Source organism: Somniosus microcephalus, chromosome 3, assembly GCF_052327205.1.
Source record: "Somniosus microcephalus isolate GS21.2 chromosome 3, FLI_Smic_1.0, whole genome shotgun sequence".
NCBI classification, from domain to species: Eukaryota; Metazoa; Chordata; class Chondrichthyes; order Squaliformes; family Somniosidae; genus Somniosus; species Somniosus microcephalus.
The window spans coordinates 160516199-160537212 of NC_140989.1; the positions used below are offsets into that span (position 1 = coordinate 160516199).

Here is a 21014-nt window from a genome sequence, read left to right on the forward strand (position 1 = left end):
GTTCCTATGTTCCTAGACTGAGGATCATCACTGGAGGAATGGAGGGGGAAGTTAGAAGAAATGTTTTCACACAGAAGGCTATTAGAACGCTTGCTTTACCACAAGCGGCAATTGTGGGAGAGAGACTACAGTCATTCAAAGTTGCATATTTCACATGACCTTATAATTCAATTTTCTTAGCACTATATTTCCAATTTGCTTGTGTTATTTATATTCTTTAATTCAAATTATTGGATAATACATTTTTTTTGAAAGAAAACTTGCATTTTTATACCGCATTACAGGACCCCAGGACGTCCCAAAGCACTTTAAAGCCAATGAAGTACTTTTGAAGTGTAGTCACTGTTGTAATGTGGGAAACGTGGCAACCAATTTGTGCACCGCAAGACCCCACAGACAGCAATGAGATAAAAACCAAATAATCTGTTTTTTTTTTAAATGATGTTGGTCGAGGGATAAATGTTGGCCAGGACACCGGGGATAACTCCCCTGCTCTTTCTTCGAATTAGTGCTGTGGAATCTTTTACATCCAACCAGAGAAGGTTTAACGTTTCATCCGAAAGACGGCACCTCTGGCAGTGCAGCACTCCCTCAGTCTCCCTGTCAGCCCAGATTTTGTGCTCAGGTCTCATGGAGTGGGACTTGAACCCATGACCTTCTGACTCAGAGGTTTGAGTGCTACTCACTGAGCCAACGCTGGCACCTGATAAACCATACATTCGTTAATAATTTTTCAGTCCATATCTCGCATCCACTGGTCAGCTGGGTTTCAGAAGTTAAAAAACAAACTTACCTCAAATGAATGGTATAGAGTGAATTCAACCTTTACCCTTAAGCAGCAAGGGACTCAAATACTAAATGAAAGTTAGCAGTATAGTGATAGGATGCAAGCTCACTCTGCATTGCTCTAGTGGCTGATCTCAGCCAGGTTGTAGAGGAACTGGCCCACCAGTAGTGGGGCTGTTCTCAATGGCGCCATTCCATTTGGAAGCTGCATGTCCATCTCCCTTCCGGGGTCATGGGCAATATGTCAGACACTCGCCATCACATCATGGTTGGCCTGGCTGCTCGCGGTCGGCCCACGACGGGAGGTGTTTGGCGGGGTTGGGGGTGGCAGGAGGACATCCTATGCCAGTAGCTTTCCAAAGGTAGGAACAGTCAGTCTGGGGGTTGGAGATGACTCTTGAACCTTGAGAGGCGGTGAGTAGCTGGTGAGTTTGATTCCCCCAGCAAGTTGTGGTTTAGAGAGTTGGCGGATGGCTGTAGAGATGAGGAGTACCTAGAGTGCCGACTGTGATGGTCCTGCTGTCGTGTGTCTTGTTTGGGAGTCCGGTGCTGAATATATGAATGTGATGGGCAGAAAAAGACCAGCTGACCCATCAAGCTTGCCCCACACCCTGTGATGGCTGGAGGATCATAACTGGACACTACCCCGCCACCCATCCTCTCCCCCTCCCTCAGCCATGTAATCTCCTGGCAGAGGCAAAAAAAACCCAGAAGAAAACCCAGGGCCAATAAGGAAAAAATACTCTGGAAAATTCCTTCCTGACCCCCCTCAAGTGATCAAAACCAATCCAGGAGATCACATGGACCAAGTGTTGTCTCCTGTGTCAGCTGTGGCTCAGTGGGTAGCACACTCGCCTCTAACATCAGAAGGTTGTGGGTTTAAGTCCCACTCCAGGGACTTAAGCACATAAAGCTAGGCTGACAACCCAGTGCCGTACTGAGGCAGTGCTGCACTGCCGCCTTTCGGATGAGACGTTAAACTGAGGCCCTGTCTGCCCTCTCAGGTGAATGTAAAAAATCCCATGGCACTATTTCGAATAAGAGTAGGGGAGTTATCCCCGGTGTCCTGGCTAATATTTATCCCTCAACCAACATAACAAAAACCAGAATATCTGGTCATTATCACATTGCTGTTTGTGGGACCTTGTTGTGTGTATATTGGCTGTGTTTCCCACATTACAACAGTGACTACACTTCAAAAGTACTTTATTGACTGGTGGTTGTAAAATGCACTATATAAATGCAAGTCTTTCTTTATAAAGACACTTGCCTTCTATATGATGCGATCTCTGCCTCAGTCAGGAACCGGTCCAGCTCCCTCTTGGAGGTGTACAGAGTGTCAGCACCCATTGCACCAGCCGGAATGTATTCCAGAGGTTCACTGCTCTCTGGGAGAAGAGGAACTGCCTAACATCCAGTCTATTTCTACTCTTGCATAGTTTTAATGGCGGACTTTTAAAGTGTGAGCACGTCCCCAATTACCATCGGTGAGGGGGACCCATAGTAATAAGTGGACCTCGTCTCCCACCACCCACTGCTTTGTTCAGCACTGAATCAGTCAGTGGGTTTCGACAAGCTGAGTGTTTCCCATTTGAAGCCATCCGTTGGGACTCTACATTGAAAGTGGGGGGGAGGCTCTGGTTGGAATTTGGTGGGCTGGCACCATGGAGCGTGGGGGTGGGGGCGTGCGGAGTGTGGCAGCTGGGATCGGGTGGGTCGGCTGGGGTTCGGCTCCTGAGCTTATCGACTGGAGGAGTGAGCGCTCTCCTCTCCACCTTGGGAGGCTGGAGCAGGATCCTGTACCACTGGGAGGCTGTTGGGTACTTGGTTCTGAGCCCCGGTAGTGAGGGGGGGGGGGGCGTAGTGGAAGGGTGGGCCATGAGCGTTTGTTTTCACAGGTGAGGTGGGGGGGGGGGTGCACATAGATCTTTTTCTTCACTTGCTTGATTTGCACGTTGAGATGTAACTGTGCCATACTGATCACTGTCCAAGGACAGCAGCTGTGACTTAGTTTAAGGAGGTGTGTCTGGCCTCACAGTCAGTCCACTACCTGGACCCACGAACCAATGGGACCTTTCCTGAAGCCTGATAAAGTTCCCGTTTTCCGATGGATGATCCTCTCTGTGGAATACAGTGCCAAAACTCCGCAGCCCGTATCCTAACTTGTACCAAATTCCGTCCATCCATCACCCTGTGCTCGCTCAGGTCAAGCAACGTTGAGATTTGAACATTCTCAACCTTGTTTTCAAATCCCTCCATGGCCTCGCCCCTCCCTACCTCTGTAACCTCCTACAGTCCAACAACCCTCCGAGATATCTGCACTCCTCCAATTCTGGCCTCTTGAGCATCCCCGATTTTAATTGCTCCACCATTGGTGGCCGTGCCTTCAGCTGCCTAGGCCCTAAGCTCTGGAATTCCCTCCCTAAACCTCTCTGCCTCTCCACCTCTCTCTCCTCCTTCAAGATGCTCCTTAAAACCTACCTCTTTGGTCACCTGTCCTAATATCTCTATGTGGCTTGGTGTCAATTTTTGTCAGATTACACTCCTGCAAAGTGCCTTGGGACTTTTACTAGTTAAAGGCGCTATATAAATGCAAGATGTTGTTGTTGTTGAACAGGTCCTTTCATCAGATTTGTAACAAGCTGTATTTTTTTAAAAATTCCACTGTCACAGAATCACAGAAACCCCACAGTGCAGATAGAGGCCATTTCGGCCCATCGAGCCTACACCGACACATATCCCACCCGATCCCCGTAACCCCACGTATTTAATCCCCCTAACACTAAGGGTCAATTTATCATAGCCAATCAACCTAACCCGCACATCTTTGGACTGTGGGAGGAAACCGGAGCACCCGGAGGAAACCCACGCAAACACGGGGAGAATGTGCAAACTCCACACAGACAGCCACCCGAGGCCGGATTCAAACCCGGGTCCCTGGCGCTGTGAGGCAACAGTGCTAACCACTATGCCACCGTCCTGGCCATGCTGCTCTCTACTTTAAGCCCAAACTGATTTTTATTTCTTATGGCCACTTATAACCTTGGCCAGCTCAGTTAGAGAAACCAATTGACATTGACTTTTTGAATAACCATCAGCTTTCCTAAATGTATTCCTGCACTGTGCACTCTGCTGCCTGCTTGCTCTGATGCCTGTCACTGCATCCTTAATTAGAGCAGAGCTCTGTGCTTTGTGCAGAGCATGTCTTTACTGATCTGTCAGAGTGGATAATCAGCCAACGTAGCTTTAACTGTCTTAAGAAGGCGAAGATTTACATTAAACCCTGCCATTTCCTTTCAGGGAGCGGAGGTCATTTGGATAGCTACCCCCCTCCAGAAAGGAAGTTAGAACGCTCAACGTTTCTGAGAGCAGGGCTCTCATTGGGTGTCAGGCTGCAGTGACTCAGCTCAGCCCTGCTGAATGCTGCAGGCTGCTTCAGTGATGCCGTCTGAAGCACAGTGACCCGACCAATTCATTGCAACACTGACTGGCACATTCTTTCGAGCCAAGGCTGGTGCCCGGCGAGTGAGAGGATGGCGACATCACGACACTATGGGAGATCCCCGAGGGATATTGTCAACGTGATGCAGAAATTGCAGGGTAGGTTCGGTTATATTGTACAGCAATACTTGTCATTCGCACCTCAGTGAAATACCTCGCAGTTGTATGAATGTATTAAAGGAGGAACCTTTGTTTGCCTGTCACATTGTGTTCATATTATTGCAGCATATTCCTGTCTGCAAGTTACATTTTTATGCTGAATTATGCAAAGAACGTGTATTTAAGTATTTTGAATGCTGAATCAGAAGTGACTCAGTCGCACGTTTAGATACCTGGTACTTTTACTGACATTGCATGTACCCAATGAATACTTTCGTCCTCTGTCGCGGACTCCTTTGGAAGCTGCATGGCGAGGATGAATAAAGGCCAAGTCTAGATTTACAATGAGTCCGAAGGTGTTAATAGCATGTGCTGAAAGCTGCAGGTCTGTGATTCTGATTATAAACAACAGTCAGTGATACAGAACACACCCTAGTTAGAGTTAGACCCAGACTGTCTGGATGGAGAGGCAGAATGTTGCTGCAGCATTAATCCTTGTACCGAGTCAAGGACATGCGCCTGACTGGGTACAGGCAGCACGATGTAATGACAATGTACGAGGGAAATTTACACCTCACCTTGAACTGTGGTTGTTAGGGATGCTAAAGAATGGCTGGACTTTGAAATCAAAATCAAGTTTGAAAAGATTTTTTTGAAAGCTGTTTACTGTTGTTTCCAAGGGACCAGTTATGTTCAGTTCATCAAACAACATGGAATCCTGATGGCTGACTTAAATGGAGAAATGCGCCTTAAATGTGACAATATTACCGGTAGAATTGCCATCATTGAGCAATTCCATTTGCAACAAATAAACTGGCCATGTTTAAAAGTTGACTTTATCGGGAAGAGCAGTAAAACTGAGTGTTGCTTGCAAAAACCCAAGGGCAGGCACTCCGAGGGTGGATGGGATGCAGTAATGGCAGTGTTGCCTTGACCCAGTTTGCCAGGAAATGTAGTGGGTACAGGACTATGGGGAGAGAGCAGGGCAGTGGGATTAGTTTTGGATTGATACAGGGCTATGGGGAGACAGCAGGATAGTGGGATTAGTTTGGGGATTGATACAGGGCCATGGGAAAAGAGCAGGGAAGTGGGATTAATTTTGGATTGATACAGGGCTATGGGGAGAGAGCGGGGCAGTGGGATTAGTTTTGGATTGATACAGGGCCATGGGGAGAGAGCGGGGCAGTGGGATTAGTTTGAGGATTGATACAGGGTTATGGGGAGAGAACAGGGCAGTGGGATTAGTTTGGGGATTGATACAGGGCCATGGGGAGAGGGCGGGGCAGTGGGATTAGTTTGGGGATTGATACAGGGCTATGGGGAGAGAGCGGGGCAGTGGGATTAGTTTGGGATTGATACAGGGCTATGGGGAGAGAGCGGGGCAGTGGGATTAGTTTGGGGATTGAAACAGGGCTATGGGGAGAGGGCGGGGCAGTGGGATTAGTTTGGGGATTGATACAGGGCTATGGGGAGAGAGCGGGGCAGTGAGATTCGTTTGGGATTGATACAGGGCCGGGGGAGAGAGTGGGGCAGCGGGATTAGTTTGGGGATTGATACAGGGCTACGAGGAGAGAGCGGGGCAGTGGGATTAGCTTGGGGATTGATACAGGGCTCGGGGAGAGAGCGGGGCAGTGGGATTAGTTTGGGGATTGATGCAGGGCTATGGGGAGAGAGCGGGGCAGTGAGATTAGTTTGGGATTGATACAGGGCCAGGGGAGAGAGCGGGGCAGTGAGATTAGTTTGGGGATTGATACAGGGCTATGGGGAGAGAGCGGGGCAGTGAGATTAGTTAAGGATTGATACAGGGCCCAGGGAGAGAGCACAGCAGTGGGATTAGTTTGGGGATTGATACAGGGCTATGGGGAGAGAGCGGGGCAGTGGGATTAGTTTGGGGATTGATACAGGGCTATGGGGAGAGAGTGGGGCAGTGGGATTAGTTTGGGGATTGATACAGGGTTATGGGGAGAGAGCGGGGCAGTGGGATTAGTTTGGGATTGATACACGGCTATGGGGAGAGAGCGGGGAAGTGAGATTAGTTTGGGATTGATACAGGGCCCGGGGAGAGAGCACAGCAGTGGGATTAGTTTGGGGATTGATACAGGGCCCGGGGAGAGAGCACAGCAGTGGGATTAGTTTGGGGATTGATACAGGGCTATGGGGAGAGAGTGGGGCAGTTCGATTAGTTTGGGGATTGATACAGGGCTATGGGGAGAGAGCGGGGCAGTGGGATTAGTTTGGGGATTCATACAGGGCTATGGGGAGAGAGCAGGGCAATGGGATTAGTTTGAGGATTGATACAGGGCCCGGGGAGAGAGCACAGCAGTGGGATTAGTTTGGGGATTGATACAGGGCTATGGGGAGAGAGTGGGGCAGTGAGATTAGCTGGGAGTGATACAGAGCTACGGGGAGAGAGCGGGGCAGAGGGATTAGTTTGGGGATTGATACAGGGCTACGGGGAGAGAGCGGGGCAGTGAGATTAGCTGTGAGTGATACAGGGCTACGGGGAGAGAGCGGGGCAGTGGGATTAGTTTGGGGATTGATACAGGGCTATGGGGAGAGAGCGGGGCAGTGAGATTAGCTGGGAGTGATACAGGGCCATGGGGAGAGAGCAGGGCAGTGGGATTAGTTTGGGGATTGATACAGGGCCATTGGGAGAGAGCGGGGCAGTGGGATTAGTTTTGGAATGATACAGGGCTATGGGGAGAGAGCGGGGCAGTGGGATTAGTTTGGGATTGATATAGGGCCATGGGGAGAGAGCGGGGTAGTGGGATTAGTTTGGGGATTGATACAGGCTATGGGGAGAGAGCAGGGCAGTGGGATTAGTGTTGGATTGATACAGGGCCATGGGGAGAGAGCGGGGCAGTGGGATTAGTTTGGGGATTGATACAGGGCTATGGGGAGAGAGCGGGGCAGTGGGATTAGTTTGGGATTGATGCAGGGCTACGGGGAGAGAGCGGGGCAGTGGGATTAGTTTGGGGATTGATACAGGGCCATGGGGAGAGAGCGGGGCAGTGGGATTAGTTTGGGATTGATACAGGGCCATGGGGAGAGAGCGGGGCAATGGGATTAGTTTGAGGATTGATACAGGGCTATGGGGAGAGCGGGGCAGTGGGATTAGTTTGGGGATTGATACAGGGCCATGGGGAGAGAGCAGGGCAGTGGGATTAGTTTTGATTAGATACAGAGCTACGGAGAGAGGGCAGGGCAGTGGGATTAGTTTGGGATTGATACAGGGCTACGGGGAGAGAGCAGGGCAGTGGGATTAGTTTGGGATTGATACAGGGCTATGGGGAGAGGGCGGGGCAGTGGGATTAGTTTGAATTGATACAGGGCTATGGGGAGAGAGCGGGGCAGTGGGATTAGTTTGGGATTGATACAGGGCTACGGGGAGAGAGCGGGGCAGTGGGATTAGTTTGGGGATTGATACAGGGCCATGGGGAGAGAGCGGGGCAATGGGATTAGTTTGAGGATTGATACAGGGCTATGGGGAGAGCGGGGCAGTGGGATTAGTTTGGGGATTGATACAGGGCTATGGGGAGAGCGGGGCAGTGGGATTAGTTTGCGATTGATACAGGGCTATGGGGAGAGAGCGGGGCAGTGAGATTAGTTTGGGATTGATACAGGGCCATGGGGAGAGAGCGGGGCAGTGGGATTAGTTTGGGGATTGATACAGGGCCATGGGGAGAGAGCAGGGCAGTGGGATTAGTTTTGGAATGATACAGGGCCAATGGGAGAGAGCGGGTCAGTGGGATTAGTTTGGGGATTGATACAGGGCTATGGGGAGAGAGTGGGGCAGTGGGATTAGTTTGGGGATTGAGACAGGGCTATGGGGAGAGAGCGGGGCAGTGGGATTAGTTTGGGGATTGATACAGGGCCATGGGGAGAGAGCAGGGCAGTGGGATTAGTTTTGGAATGATACAGGGCCAATGGGAGAGAGCGGGTCAGTGGGATTAGTTTGGGGATTGATACAGGCTTATGGGGTGAGAGCGGGGCAGTGAGATTAGTTTGGGATTGATACAGGGCCCTGTGAGAGAGCGGGGCAGTGGGATTAATTTGGGGATTGATACAGGGCTACGGGGAGAGAGCGGGGCAGTGGGATTAGTTTGGGGATTGATACAGGGCTATGGGGAGAGAGCGCAGCAGTGGGATTAGTTTGGGGATTGATACAGGACTACAGGGAGAGAGCGGGGCAGTGGGATTAGTTTGGGGATTGATACAGGGCTATGGGGAGAGCACGGCAGTGGGATTAGTTTGGGGATTGATACAGGGCAATGGGGAGAGAGCGGGGCAGTGGGATTAGTTTGTGGATTGATACAGGGCTATGGGCAGAGAGCGGGGCAGTGGGATTAGTTTGAGGATTGATACAGGGCTATGGGGAGAGAGCAGGGCAGTGGGATTAGTTTGGGATTGATACAGGGCCATGGGGGGAGAGCGGGGCAGTGGGATTAGTTTGGGGATTGATACAGGGCTATGGGGAGAGGGCGGGGCAGTGGGATTAGTTTTGGATTGATACAGGGCCATGGGTAGAGAGCGGGGCAGTGGGATTAGTTTGGGGATTGATACAGGGCCATTGGGAGAGAGCGAGGCAGTGGGATTAGTTTTGGAATGATACAGGGCCAATGGGAGAGAGCGGGGCAGTGGGATTAGTTTGCGGATTGATACAGGCCGATGGGGTGAGAGCGGGGCAGTGGTATTAGTTTGGGATTGATACAGGGCTATGGGGTGAGAGCGGGGCAGTGGTATTAGTTTGGGATTGATACAGGGCCATGGGGAGAGGGCGGGGCAGTGGGATTAGTTTGGGGATTGATACAGGGCCATTGGGAGAGAGCGGGGCAGTGGGATTAGTTTGGGGATTGATACAGGGCTATGGGTAGAGAGCGGGGCAGTGGGATTAGTTTGAATTGATACAGGGCCATGGGGAGAGAGTGGGGCAGTGGGATTAGTTTGGGGATTGATACAGGGCTATGGGGAGAGAGCGGGGCAGTGGGATTAGTTTGGGATTGCTACAGGGCGACGGGGAGACAGCAGGGCAGCGGGATTAGTTTGGGGATTGATACAGGGCCATGGGGAGAGAGCGGGGCAATGAGATTAGTTTGAGGATTGATACAGGGCTATGGGGAGAGTGGGGCAGTGGGATTAGTTTGGGGATTGATACAGGACTATGGGGAGAGGGCGGGGCAGCGGAATTAGTTTGGGGATTGATACAGGGCTATGGGGAGAGAGCGGGGCAGTGGGATTAGTTTGGGATTGCTACAGGGCGACGGGGAGACAGCAGGGCAGCGGGATTAGTTTGGGGATTGATACAGGGCCATGGGGAGAGAGCGGGGCAATGAGATTAGTTTGAGGATTGATACAGGGCTATGGGGAGAGTGGGGCAGTGGGATTAGTTTGGGGATTGATACAGGACTATGGGGAGAGGGCGGGGCAGCGGAATTAGTTTGGGGATTGATACAGGGCGATGGGGAGAGAGCGGGGCAGTGGGATTAGTTTTGATTTGATACAGAGCTACGGAGAGAGGGCAGGGCAGTGGGATTAGTTTGGGATTGATACAGGGCTACGGGGAGAGAGCGGGGCAGTGGGATTAGTTTGGGGATTGATACAGGGCTGCGGGGAGAGAGCGAGGCAGTGGGATTTGTTTTGGATTGATACAGGGCTACGGGGAGAGAGCGGGGCAGTGGGATTAGTTTGGGGATTGATACAGGGCCCGGGGAGAGAGCGGAGCAGTGGGATTAGTTTGCGGATTGATACAGGGCTATGGGGAGAGAGCACAGCAGTGGGATTAGTTTGGGGATTGATACAGGGCTATGGGGAGAGCGGGGCAGTGGGATTAGTTTGGGGATTGATACAGGGCCCGGGGAGAGAGCACATCAGTGCAATTAGTTTGGGGATTGATACAGGGCTATGGGGAAAGAGCGGGGCAGTGAGATTAGTTTGGGATTGATACAGGGCCCAGGGAGAGAGCACAGCAGTCGGATTAGTTTGGGGATTGATAAAGGGCTATGGGGAGAGAGCGGGGCAGTGAGATTGGTTTGGGGATTGATACAGGGCTATGGGGAGAGAGCGAGGCAGTGAGATTAGTTTGAGGATTCATACAGGGCTACGGGGAGAGAGCGGGGCAGTGGGATTAGTTTGGGGATTGATACAGGGCTATGGGGAGAGAGCGGGGCAGTGAGATTAGTTTGGGATTGATACAGGGCAATGGGGAGAGAGCGGGGCAGTGGGATTAGTTTGGGGATTGATACAGGGCCATGGGGAGAGAGCGGGGCAGTGGGATTAGTTTGGGGATTGATACAGGGCTATGGGGAGAGAGCGGGGCAGTGGGATTAATTTTGGATTGATACAGGGCCATGGGGAGAGAGCGGGGCAGTGGGATTAGTTTGGGGATTCATACAGGGCTATGGAGAGAGAGCGGGGCAGTGGGATTAGTTTGGGGATTGATACAGGGCTATGGGGAGAGAGCGGGGCAGTGGGATTAGTTTTGGATTGATACAGGGCCATGGGTAGAGAGCGGGGCAGTGGGATTAGTTTGGGGATTGATACAGGGCTACGGGGAGAGAGCGGGGCAGTGGGATTAGTTTGGGGATTGATACAGGGCCCGGGGAGAGAGCACAGCAGTGGGATTAGTTTGGGGATTGATACAGGGCTACGGGGAGAGAGCGGGGCAGTGAGATTAGTTTGGGATTGATACAGGGCCCAGGGAGAGAGCGGGGCAGTGGGATTAGTTTGGGGATTGATACAGGGCTATGAGGAGAGAGCGGGGCAGTGAGATTAGGTTGAAGATTGATACAGGGCTACGGGGAGAGAGCGGGGTAGTGGGATTAGTTTGGGGATTGATACAGGGCTATGGGGAGAGAGCGGGGCAGTGAGGTTAGTTTGGGATTGATACAGGGCTACGGGGAGAGCGCGGGGCCGTTGGATTAGTTTGGGGATTGATACAGGGCCATGGGGAGAGAGCGGGGCAGTGGGATTAGTTTTGGATTGATACAGGGCTTTGGGGAGAGAGTGGGGCAGTGGGATTAGGTTGGGATTGATACAGGCCTATGGGGAGAGAGCGGGGCAGTGGGATTCGTTTGGGGATTGATACAGGGCTATGGGGAGAGAGCGGGGCAGTGGGATTAGTTTGGGGATTGATACAGGGCCCGGGGAGAGAGCGGGGCAGTGGGATTAATTTGGGGATTGATACAGGGCTACGGGGAGAGAGCGGGGCAGTGGGATTAGTTTGGGGATTGATACAGGGCCCGGGGAGAGAGCGGGGCAGTGGGATTAGTTTGGGGATTGATACAGGGCTATGGGGAGAGAGCGGGGCAGTGGGATTCGTTTGGGGATTGACAAAGGGCTATGGGGATAGAGCGGGGCAGTGGGATTAGTTTGGGGATTGATACAGGGCTATGGGGAGAGAGCACAGCAGTGGGATTAGTTTGGGGATTGATACAGGACTACGGGGAGAGAGCGGGGCAGTGGGATTAGTTTGGGGATTGATACAGGGCTACGGGGAGAGAGCGGGGCAGTGGGATTAGTTTGGGGATTCATACAGGGCTATGGGGAGAGAGCGGGGCAGTGGGATTAGTTTGGGATTGATACAGGGCCATGGGGAGAGAGCGGGGCAGTGGGATTAGTTTGGGATTGATACAGGGCCATGGGGAGAGAGCAGGGCAATGGGATTAGTTTGAGGATTGATACAGGGCTACGGGGAGAGAGCGGGGCAGTGGGATTAGTTTGGGGATTGATACAGGGCTATGGGGAGAGAGCGGGGCAGTGAGATTGGCTGGGAGTGCTACAGGGCCATGGGGAGAGAGCAGGGCAGTGGGATTAGTTTGGGGATTGATACAGGGCCATTGGGAGAGAACGGGGCAGTGGGATTAGTTTTGGAATGATACAGGGCCAATGGGAGAGAGCGGGGCAGTGGGATTAGTTTGGGATTGATACAGGGCTATGGGGAGAGAGCGGGGCAGTGGGATTAGTTTGGGATTGATATAGGGCCATGGGGAGAGAGCGGGGTAGTGGGATTAGTTTGGGGATTGATACAGGCTATGGGGAGAGAGCAGGGCAGTGGGATTAGTGTTGGATTGATACAGGGCCATGGGGAGAGAGCGGGGCAGTGGGATTAGTTTGGGGATTGATGCAGGGCTATGGGGAGAGAGCGGGGCAGTGGGATTAGTTTGGGATTGATGCAGGGCTACGGGGAGAGAGCGGGGCAGTGGGATTAGTTTGGGGATTGATACAGGGCCATGGGGAGAGAGCGGGGCAGTGGGATTAGTTTGGGGATTGATACAGGGCCATGGGGAGAGAGCGGGGCAGTGGGATTAGTTTGGGATTGATACAGGGCCATGGGGAGAGAGCGGGGCAATGGGATTAGTTTGAGGATTGATACAGGGCTATGGGGAGAGTGGGGCAGTGGGATTAGTTTGGGGATTGATACAGGGCTATGGGGAGAGAGCGGGGCAGTGGGATTAGTTTGGGATTGATACAGGGCTACGGGGAGAGAGCGGGGCAGTGGGATTAGTTTGGGGATTGATACAGGGCCATGGGGAGAGAGCGGGGCAATGGGATTAGTTTGAGGATTGATACAGGGCTATGGGGAGAGCGGGGCAGTGGGATTAGTTTGGGGATTGATACAGGGCTATGGGGAGAGCGGGGCAGTGGGATTAGTTTGCGATTGATACAGGGCTATGGGGAGAGAGCGGGGCAGTGAGATTAGTTTGGGATTGATACAGGGCCATGGGGAGAGAGCGGGGCAGTGGGATTAGTTTGGGGATTGATACAGGGCCATGGGGAGAGAGCAGGGCAGTGGGATTAGTTTTGGAATGATACAGGGCCAATGGGAGAGAGCGGGTCAGTGGGATTAGTTTGGGGATTGATACAGGGCTATGGGGAGAGAGTGGGGCAGTGGGATTAGTTTGGGGATTGATACAGGGCCATGGGGAGAGAGCAGGGCAGTGGGATTAGTTTTGGAATGATACAGGGCCAATGGGAGAGAGCAGGTCAGTGGGATTAGTTTGGGGATTGATACAGGCTTATGGGGTGAGAGCGGGGCAGTGAGATTAGTTTGGGATTGATACAGGGCCCTGTGAGAGAGCGGGGCAGTGGGATTAATTTGGGGATTGATACAGGGCTACGGGGAGAGAGCGGGGCAGTGGGATTAGTTTGGGGATTGATACAGGGCTATGGGGAGAGAGCGCAGCAGTGGGATTAGTTTGGGGATTGATACAGGACTACAGGGAGAGAGCGGGGCAGTGGGATTAGTTTGGGGATTGATACAGGGCTATGGGGAGAGCACGGCAGTGGGATTAGTTTGGGGATTGATACAGGGCAATGGGGAGAGAGCGGGGCAGTGGGATTAGTTTGTGGATTGATACAGGGCTATGGGCAGAGAGCGGGGCAGTGGGATTAGTTTGAGGATTGATACAGGGCTATGGGGAGAGAGCAGGGCAGTGGGATTAGTTTGGGATTGATACAGGGCCATGGGGGGAGAGCGGGGCAGTGGGATTAGTTTGGGGATTGATACAGGGCTATGGGGAGAGGGCAGGGCAGTGGGATTAGTTTTGGATTGATACAGGGCCATGGGTAGAGAGCGGGGCAGTGGGATTAGTTTGGGGATTGATACAGGGCCATTGGGAGAGAGCGAGGCAGTGGGATTAGTTTTGGAATGATACAGGGCCAATGGGAGAGAGCGGGGCAGTGGGATTAGTTTGCAGATTGATACAGGCCTATGGGGTGAGAGCGGGGCAGTGGTATTAGTTTGGGATTGATACAGGGCTGTGGGGTGAGAGCGGGGCAGTGGTATTAGTTTGGGATTGATACAGGGCCATGGGGAGAGGGCGGGGCAGTGGGATTAGTTTGGGGATTGATACAGGGCCATTGGGAGAGAGCGGGGCAGTGGGAATAGTTTGAGGATTGATACAGGGCTATGGGGAGAGAGCGGGGCAGTGGGATTAGTTTGGGGATTGATACAGGGCTATGGGTAGAGAGCGGGGCAGTGGGATTAGTTTGAATTGATACAGGGCCATGGGGAGAGAGTGGGGCAGTGGGATTAGTTTGGGGATTGATACAGGGCTATGGGGAGAGAGCGGGGCAGTGGGATTAGTTTGGGATTGTTACAGGGCGACGGGGAGACAGCAGGGCAGCGGGATTAGTTTGGGGATTGATACAGGGCCATGGGGAGAGAGCGGGGCAATGAGATTAGTTTGAGGATTGATACAGGGCTATGGAGAGAGTGGGGCAGTGGGATTAGTTTGGGGATTGATACAGGGCTATGGGGAGAGGGCGGGGCAGCGGAATTAGTTTGGGGATTGATACAGGGCGATGGGGAGAGAGCGGGGCAGTGGGATTAGTTTTGATTTGATACAGAGCTACGGAGAGAGGGCAGGGCAGTGGGATTAGTTTGGGATTGATACAGGGCTACGGGGAGAGAGCGGGGCAGTGGGATTAGTTTGGGGATTGATACAGGGCTACGGGGAGAGAGCGGGGCAGTGGGATTAGTTTGGGGATTGATACAGGGCTACGGGGAGAGAGCGAGGCAGTGGGATTTGTTTTGGATTGATACAGGGCTACGGGGAGAGAGCGGGGCAGTGGAATTAGTTTTGGATTGATACAGGGCTACGGGGAGAGAGCAGGGCAGTGGAATTAGTTTTGGATTGATACAGGGCTACGGGGAGAGAGTGGGGCAGTGGGATTAGTTTGGGGATTGATATAGGGCTATGGGGAGCGAGCGGGGCAGTGGGATTAGTTTGGGATTGATACAGGGCTATGGGGAGAGAGCGGGGCAGTGAGATTAGTTTGGGATTGATACAGGGCCCGGGGAGAGAGCGGGGCAGTGGGAATAATTTGGGGATTGATACAGGGCTATGGGGAGAGAGCGGGGCAGTGAGATTAGTTTGGGATTGATACAGGGCAATGGGGAGAGAGCGGGGCAGTGGGATTAGTTTGGGGATTGGTACAGGGCCATGGGGAGAGAGCGGGGCAGTGGGATTAGTTTGGGGATTGATACAGGGCTATGGGGAGAGAGCGGGGCAGTGGGATTAATTTTGGATTGATACAGGGCCATGGGGAGAGAGCGGGGCAGTGGGATTAGTTTGGGGATTCATACAGGGCTATGGAGAGAGAGCGGGGCAGTGGGATTAGTTTGGGGATTGATACAGGGCTATGGGGAGAGAGCGGGGCAGTGGGATTAGTTTGGGGATTGATACAGGGCCCGGGGAGAGAGCACAGCAGTGGGATTAGTTTGGGGATTGATACAGGGCTACGGGGAGAGAGCGGGGCAGTGAGATTAGTTTGGGTTTGATACAGGGCCCAGGGAGAGAGCGGGGCAGTGGGATTAGTTTGGGGATTGATACAGGGCTATGAGGAGAGAGCGGGGCAGTGAGATTAGTTTGAAGATTGATACAGGGCTACGGGGAGAGAGCGGGGCAGTGGGATTAGTTTGGGGATTGATACAGGGCTATGGGGAGAGAGCGGGGCAGTGAGGTTAGTTTGGGATTGATACAGGGCTACGGGGAGAGCGCGGGGCCGTTGGATTAGTTTGGGGATTGATACAGGGCCATGGGGAGAGAGCGGGGCAGTGGGATTAGTTTTGGATTGATACAGGGCTTTGGGGAGAGAGTGGGGCAGTGGGATTAGGTTGGGATTGATACAGGCCTATGGGGAGAGAGCGGGGCAGTGGGATTCGTTTGGGGATTGATACAGGGCTATGGGGAGAGAGCGGGGCAGTGGGATTAGTTTGGAATTGATACAGGGCTATGGGGAGAGAGCGGGGCAGTGAGATTAGTTTGGAATTGATACAGGGCCCGGGGAGAGAGCGGGGCAGTGGGATTAATTTGGGGATTGATACAGGGCTACGGGGAGAGAGCGGGGCAGTGGGATTAGTTTGGGGATTGATACAGGGCCCGGGGAGAGAGCGGGGCAGTGGGATTAGTTTGGGGATTGATACAGGGCTATGGGGAGAGAGCGGGGCAGTGGGATTCGTTTGGGGATTGATATAGGGCTATGGGGAGAGAGCGGGGCAGTGGGATTAGTTTGGGGATTGATACAGGGCTATGGGGAGAGAGCGGGGCAGTGGGATTAGTTTGGGGATTGATACAGGACTACGGGGAGAGAGCGGGGCAGTGGGATTAGTTTGGGGATTGATACAGGGCTACGGGGAGAGAGCGGGGCAGTGAGATTAGTTTGGGATTGATACAGAGCCCGGGGAGAGAGCACAGCAGTCGGATTAGTTTGGGGATTCAAACAGGGCTATGGGGAGAGAGCGGGGCAGTGAGATTAGTTTGGGGATTGATATAGGGCTATGGGGAGAGAGCGGGGCAGTGAGATTAGTTTGGGATTGATACAGGGCAATGGGGAGAGAGCGGGGCAGTGGGATTAGTTTGGGGATTGATACAGGGCTATGGGGAGAGAGCGGGGCAGTGGGATTAGTTTGAGGATTGATACAGGGCTATGGGGAGAGAGCTGGGCAGTGGGATTAGTTTGGGATTGATACAGGGCTATGGGGAGAGAGCGGGGCAGTTGGATTAGTTTGAATTGATACAGGGCCATGGGGAGAGAGTGGGGCAGTGGGATTAGTTTGGGGATTGATACAGGGCTATGGAGAGAGAGCGGGGCAGTGGGTTTAGTTTGGGATTGCTACAGGGCTACGGGGAGACAGCAGGGCAGTGGGATTAGTTTGGGGATTGATACAGGGCCATGGGGAGAGAGCGGGGCAATGAGATTAGTTTGAGGATTGATACAGGGCCATGCGGCGAGAGCGGGGCAATGAGATTAGTTTGGGGATTGATACAGGGCTACGGAGAGAGGGCAGGGCAGTGGGATTAGTTTGGGATTGATACAGGGCTAAGGGGAGAGAGCGGGTCACTGGGATTAGTTTGCGGATTGATACAGGGCTACGGGGAGAGAGCGGGGCAGTGGGATTAGTTTGGGGATTGATACAGGGCCCGGGGAGAGAGCACAGCAGTGCGATTAGTTTGGGGATTGATACAGGGATATGGGGAGAGAGCGGGGCAGTGAGATTAGTTTGGGATTGATACAGGGCCCGGGGAGAGAGCACAGCAGTCGGATTAGTTTGGGGATTCATACAGGGCTACGGGGAGAGAGCGGGGCAGTGGGATTAGTTTGGGGATTGATACAGGGCAATGGGGAGAGAGCGGGGCAGTGGGATTAGTTTGAGGATTGATACAGGGCCATGGGGAGAGAGCGGGGCAGTGGGATTAGTTTGGGGATTGATACAGGGCTATGGGGAGAGAGCGGGGCAGTGAGATTAGTTTGGGATTGATACAGGGCAATGGGGAGAGAGCGGGGCAGTGGGATTAATTTGAGGATTGATACAGGGCCATGGGGAGAGAGCGGGGCAGTGGGATTAGTTTGGGGATTGATACAGGGCCATGGGGAGAGAGCGGGGCAGTGGGATTAGTTTGGGGATTGATACAGGGCTATGGGGAGAGAGCGGGGCAGTGGGATTAATTTTGGATTGATACAGGGCCATGGGGAGAGAGCGGGGCAGTGGGATTAGTTTGGGGATTCATACAGGGCTATGGAGAGAGAGCGGGGCAGTGGGATTAGTTTGGGGATTGATACAGGGCTATGGGGAGAGAGCGGGGCAGTGGGATTAGTTTTGGATTGATACAGGGCCATGGGTAGAGAGCGGGGCAGTGGGATTAGTATGGGGATTGATACGGGGCTACGGGGAGAGAGCGGGGCAGTGGGATTAGTTTGGGGATTGATACAGGGCCCGGGGAGAGAGCACAGCAGTGGGATTATTTTGGTGATTGATGCAGGGCTACGGGGAGAGAGCGGGGCAGTGAGATTAGTTTGGGATTGATACAGGGCCCAGGGAGAGAGCGGGGCATTGGGATTAGTTTGGGGATTGATACAGGGCTATGAGGAGAGAGCGGGGCAGTGAGATTAGTTTGAAGATTGATACAGGGCTACGGGGAGAGAGCGGGGCAGTGGGATTAGTTTGGGGATTGATACAGGGCTATGGGGAGAGAGCGGGGCAGTGAGATTAGTTTGGGATTGATACAGGGCTACGGGGAGAGCGCGGGGCCGTTGGATTAGTTTGGGGATTGATACAGGGCTATGGGGAGAGAGCGGGGCAGTGGGATTAGTTTTGGATTGATACAGGGCTTTGGGGAGAGAGTGGGGCAGTGGGATTAGGTTGGGATTGATACAGGCCTATGGGGAGAGAGCGGGGCAGTGGGATTCGTTTGGGGATTGATACAGGGCTATGGGGAGAGAGCGGGGCAGTGGGATTAGTTTGGAATTGATACAGGGCTATGGGGAGAGAGCGGGGCAGTGAGATTAGTTTGGAGATTGATACAGGGCTACGGGGAGAGAGCGGGGCAGTGGGATTAGTTTGGGGATTGATACAGGGCCCGGGGAGAGAGCGGGGCAGTGGGATTAGTTTGGGGATTGATACAGGGCTATGGGGAGAGAGCGGGGCAGTGGGATTCGTTTGGGGATTGATATAGGGCTATGGGGAGAGAGCGGGGCAGTGGGATTAGTTTGGGGATTGATCCAGGGCTATGGGGAGAGAGCACAGCAGTGGGATTAGTTTGGGGATTGATACAGGACTACGGGGAGAGAGCGGGGCAGTGGGATTAGTTTGGGGATTGATACAGGGCTGCGGGGAGAGAGCGGGGCAGTGAGATTAGTTTGGGATTGATACAGAGCCCGGGGAGAGAGCACAGCAGTCGGATTAGTTTGGGGATTCAAACAGGGCTATGGGGAGAGAGCGGGGCAGTGAGATTAGTTTGGGGATTGATATAGGGCTATGGGGAGAGAGCGGGGCAGTGAGATTAGTTTGGGATTGATACAGGGCAATGGGGAGAGAGCGGGGCAGTGGGATTAGTTTGGGGATTGATACAGGGCTATGGGGAGAGAGCGGGGCAGTGGGATTAGTTTGAGGATTGATACAGGGCTATGGGGAGAGAGCTGGGCAGTGGGATTAGTTTGGGATTGATACAGGGCTATGGGGAGAGAGCGGGGCAGTGGGATTAGTTTGGGATTGATACAGGGCTATGGGGAGAGAGCGGGGCAGTGGGATTAGTTTGGGATTGATACAGGGCTATGGGGAGAGAGCGGGGCAGTGGGATTAGTTTGAATTGATACAGGGCCATGGGGAGAGAGTGGGGCAGTGGGATTAGTTTGGGGATTGATACAGGGCTATGGAGAGAGAGCGGGGCAGTGGGTTTAGTTTGGGATTGCTACAGGGCTACGGGGAGACAGCAGGGCAGTGGGATTAGTTTGGGGATTGATACAGGGCCATGGGGAGAGAGCGGGGCAATGAGATTAGTTTGAGGATTGATACAGGGCCATGCGGCGAGAGCGGGGCAATGAGATTAGTTTGGGGATTGATACAGGGCTACGGAGAGAGGGCAGGGCAGTGGGATTAGTTTGGGATTGATACAGGGCTATGGGGAGAGAGCGGGTCACTGGGATTAGTTTGCGGATTGATACAGGGCTACGGGGAGAGAGCGGGGCAGTGGGATTTGTTTGGGGATTGATACAGGGCCCGGGGAGAGAGCACAGCAGTGCGATTAGTTTGGGGATTGATACAGGGCTATGGGGAGAGAGCGGGGCAGTGAGATTAGCTTGGGATTGATACAGGGCCCGGGGAGAGAGCACAGCAGTCGGATTAGTTTGGGGATTCATACAGGGCTACGGGGAGAGAGCGGGGCAGTGGGATTAGTTTGGGGATTGATACAGGGCTATGGGGAGAGAGCGGGGCAGAGAGATTAGTTTGGGATTGATACAGGGCAATGGGGAGAGAGCGGGGCAGTGGGATTAGTTTGAGGATTGATACAGGGCCATGGGGAGAGAGCGGGGCAGTGGGATTAGTTTGGGGATTGATACAGGGCTATGGGGAGAGAGCGGGGCAGTGGGATTAATTTTGGATTGATACAGGGCCATGGGGAGAGAGCGGGGCAGTGGGATTAGTTTGGGGATTCATACAGGGCTATGGAGAGAGAGCGAGGCAGTGGGATTAGTTTGGGGATTGATACAGGGCTATGGGGTGAGAGCGGGGCAGTGGGATTAGTTTTGGATTGATACAGGGCCATGGGTAGAGAGCGGGGCAGTGGGATTAGTTTGGGGATTGATACAGGGCTACGGGGAGAGAGCTGGGCAGTGGGATTAGTTTGGGGATTGATGCAGGGCCATGGGGAGAGAGCAGGGCAGTGGGATTAGTTTGGGGATTGATACAGGGCTACGGGGAGAGAGCGGGGCAGTGGGATTAGTTTGGGGATTGATACAGGGCCCGGGGACAGCGCGGGGCAGTGGGATTAGTTTGGGGATTGATACAGGGCTATGGGGAGAGAGCGGGGCAGTGGGATTAGTTTGGGGATTGATACAGGGCTACGGCGAGAGAGCGGGGCAGTGGGATTAGTTTGGGGATTGATACAGGGCCCGGGGAGAGAGCACAGCAGTGGGATTAGTTTGGGGATTGATACAGGACTACGGGGAGAGAGCGGGGCAGTGGGATTAGTTTGGGGATTGATACAGGGCCCGGGGAGAGAGCACAGCAGTGCGATTAGTTTGGGGATTGATACAGGGCTACGGGGAGAGAGCGGGGCAGTGGGATTAGTTTGGGGATTGATACAGGGCTATGAGGAGAGAGCGGGGCAGTGAGATTAGTTTGAAGA

General features: G+C 53.3%; 1 protein-coding gene across 12 annotated transcripts in view; it reads left to right on the forward strand.

Annotated features, from left to right (window-relative positions):
- The first annotated feature begins 4125 nt into the window (after positions 1–4125).
- The window catches only part of syne1b (spectrin repeat containing, nuclear envelope 1b), an 834787-nt gene continuing 817898 nt past the window's right edge, over positions 4126–21014 (forward strand). For 9 of the 12 annotated variants that reach the window (XM_085981805.1, XM_085981810.1, XM_085981808.1 and 6 more), the window contains exon 1: positions 4128–4386. In XM_085981805.1, coding sequence (XP_085837931.1) covers positions 4320–4386 — 67 coding nt within the window. In that variant the 5' untranslated portion in view covers positions 4128–4319. Of the gene's footprint in view, positions 4387–21014 lie in introns of all 12 variants that reach the window. The other 3 variants (XM_085981811.1, XM_085981814.1, XM_085981815.1) reach the window with 2 other exon arrangements.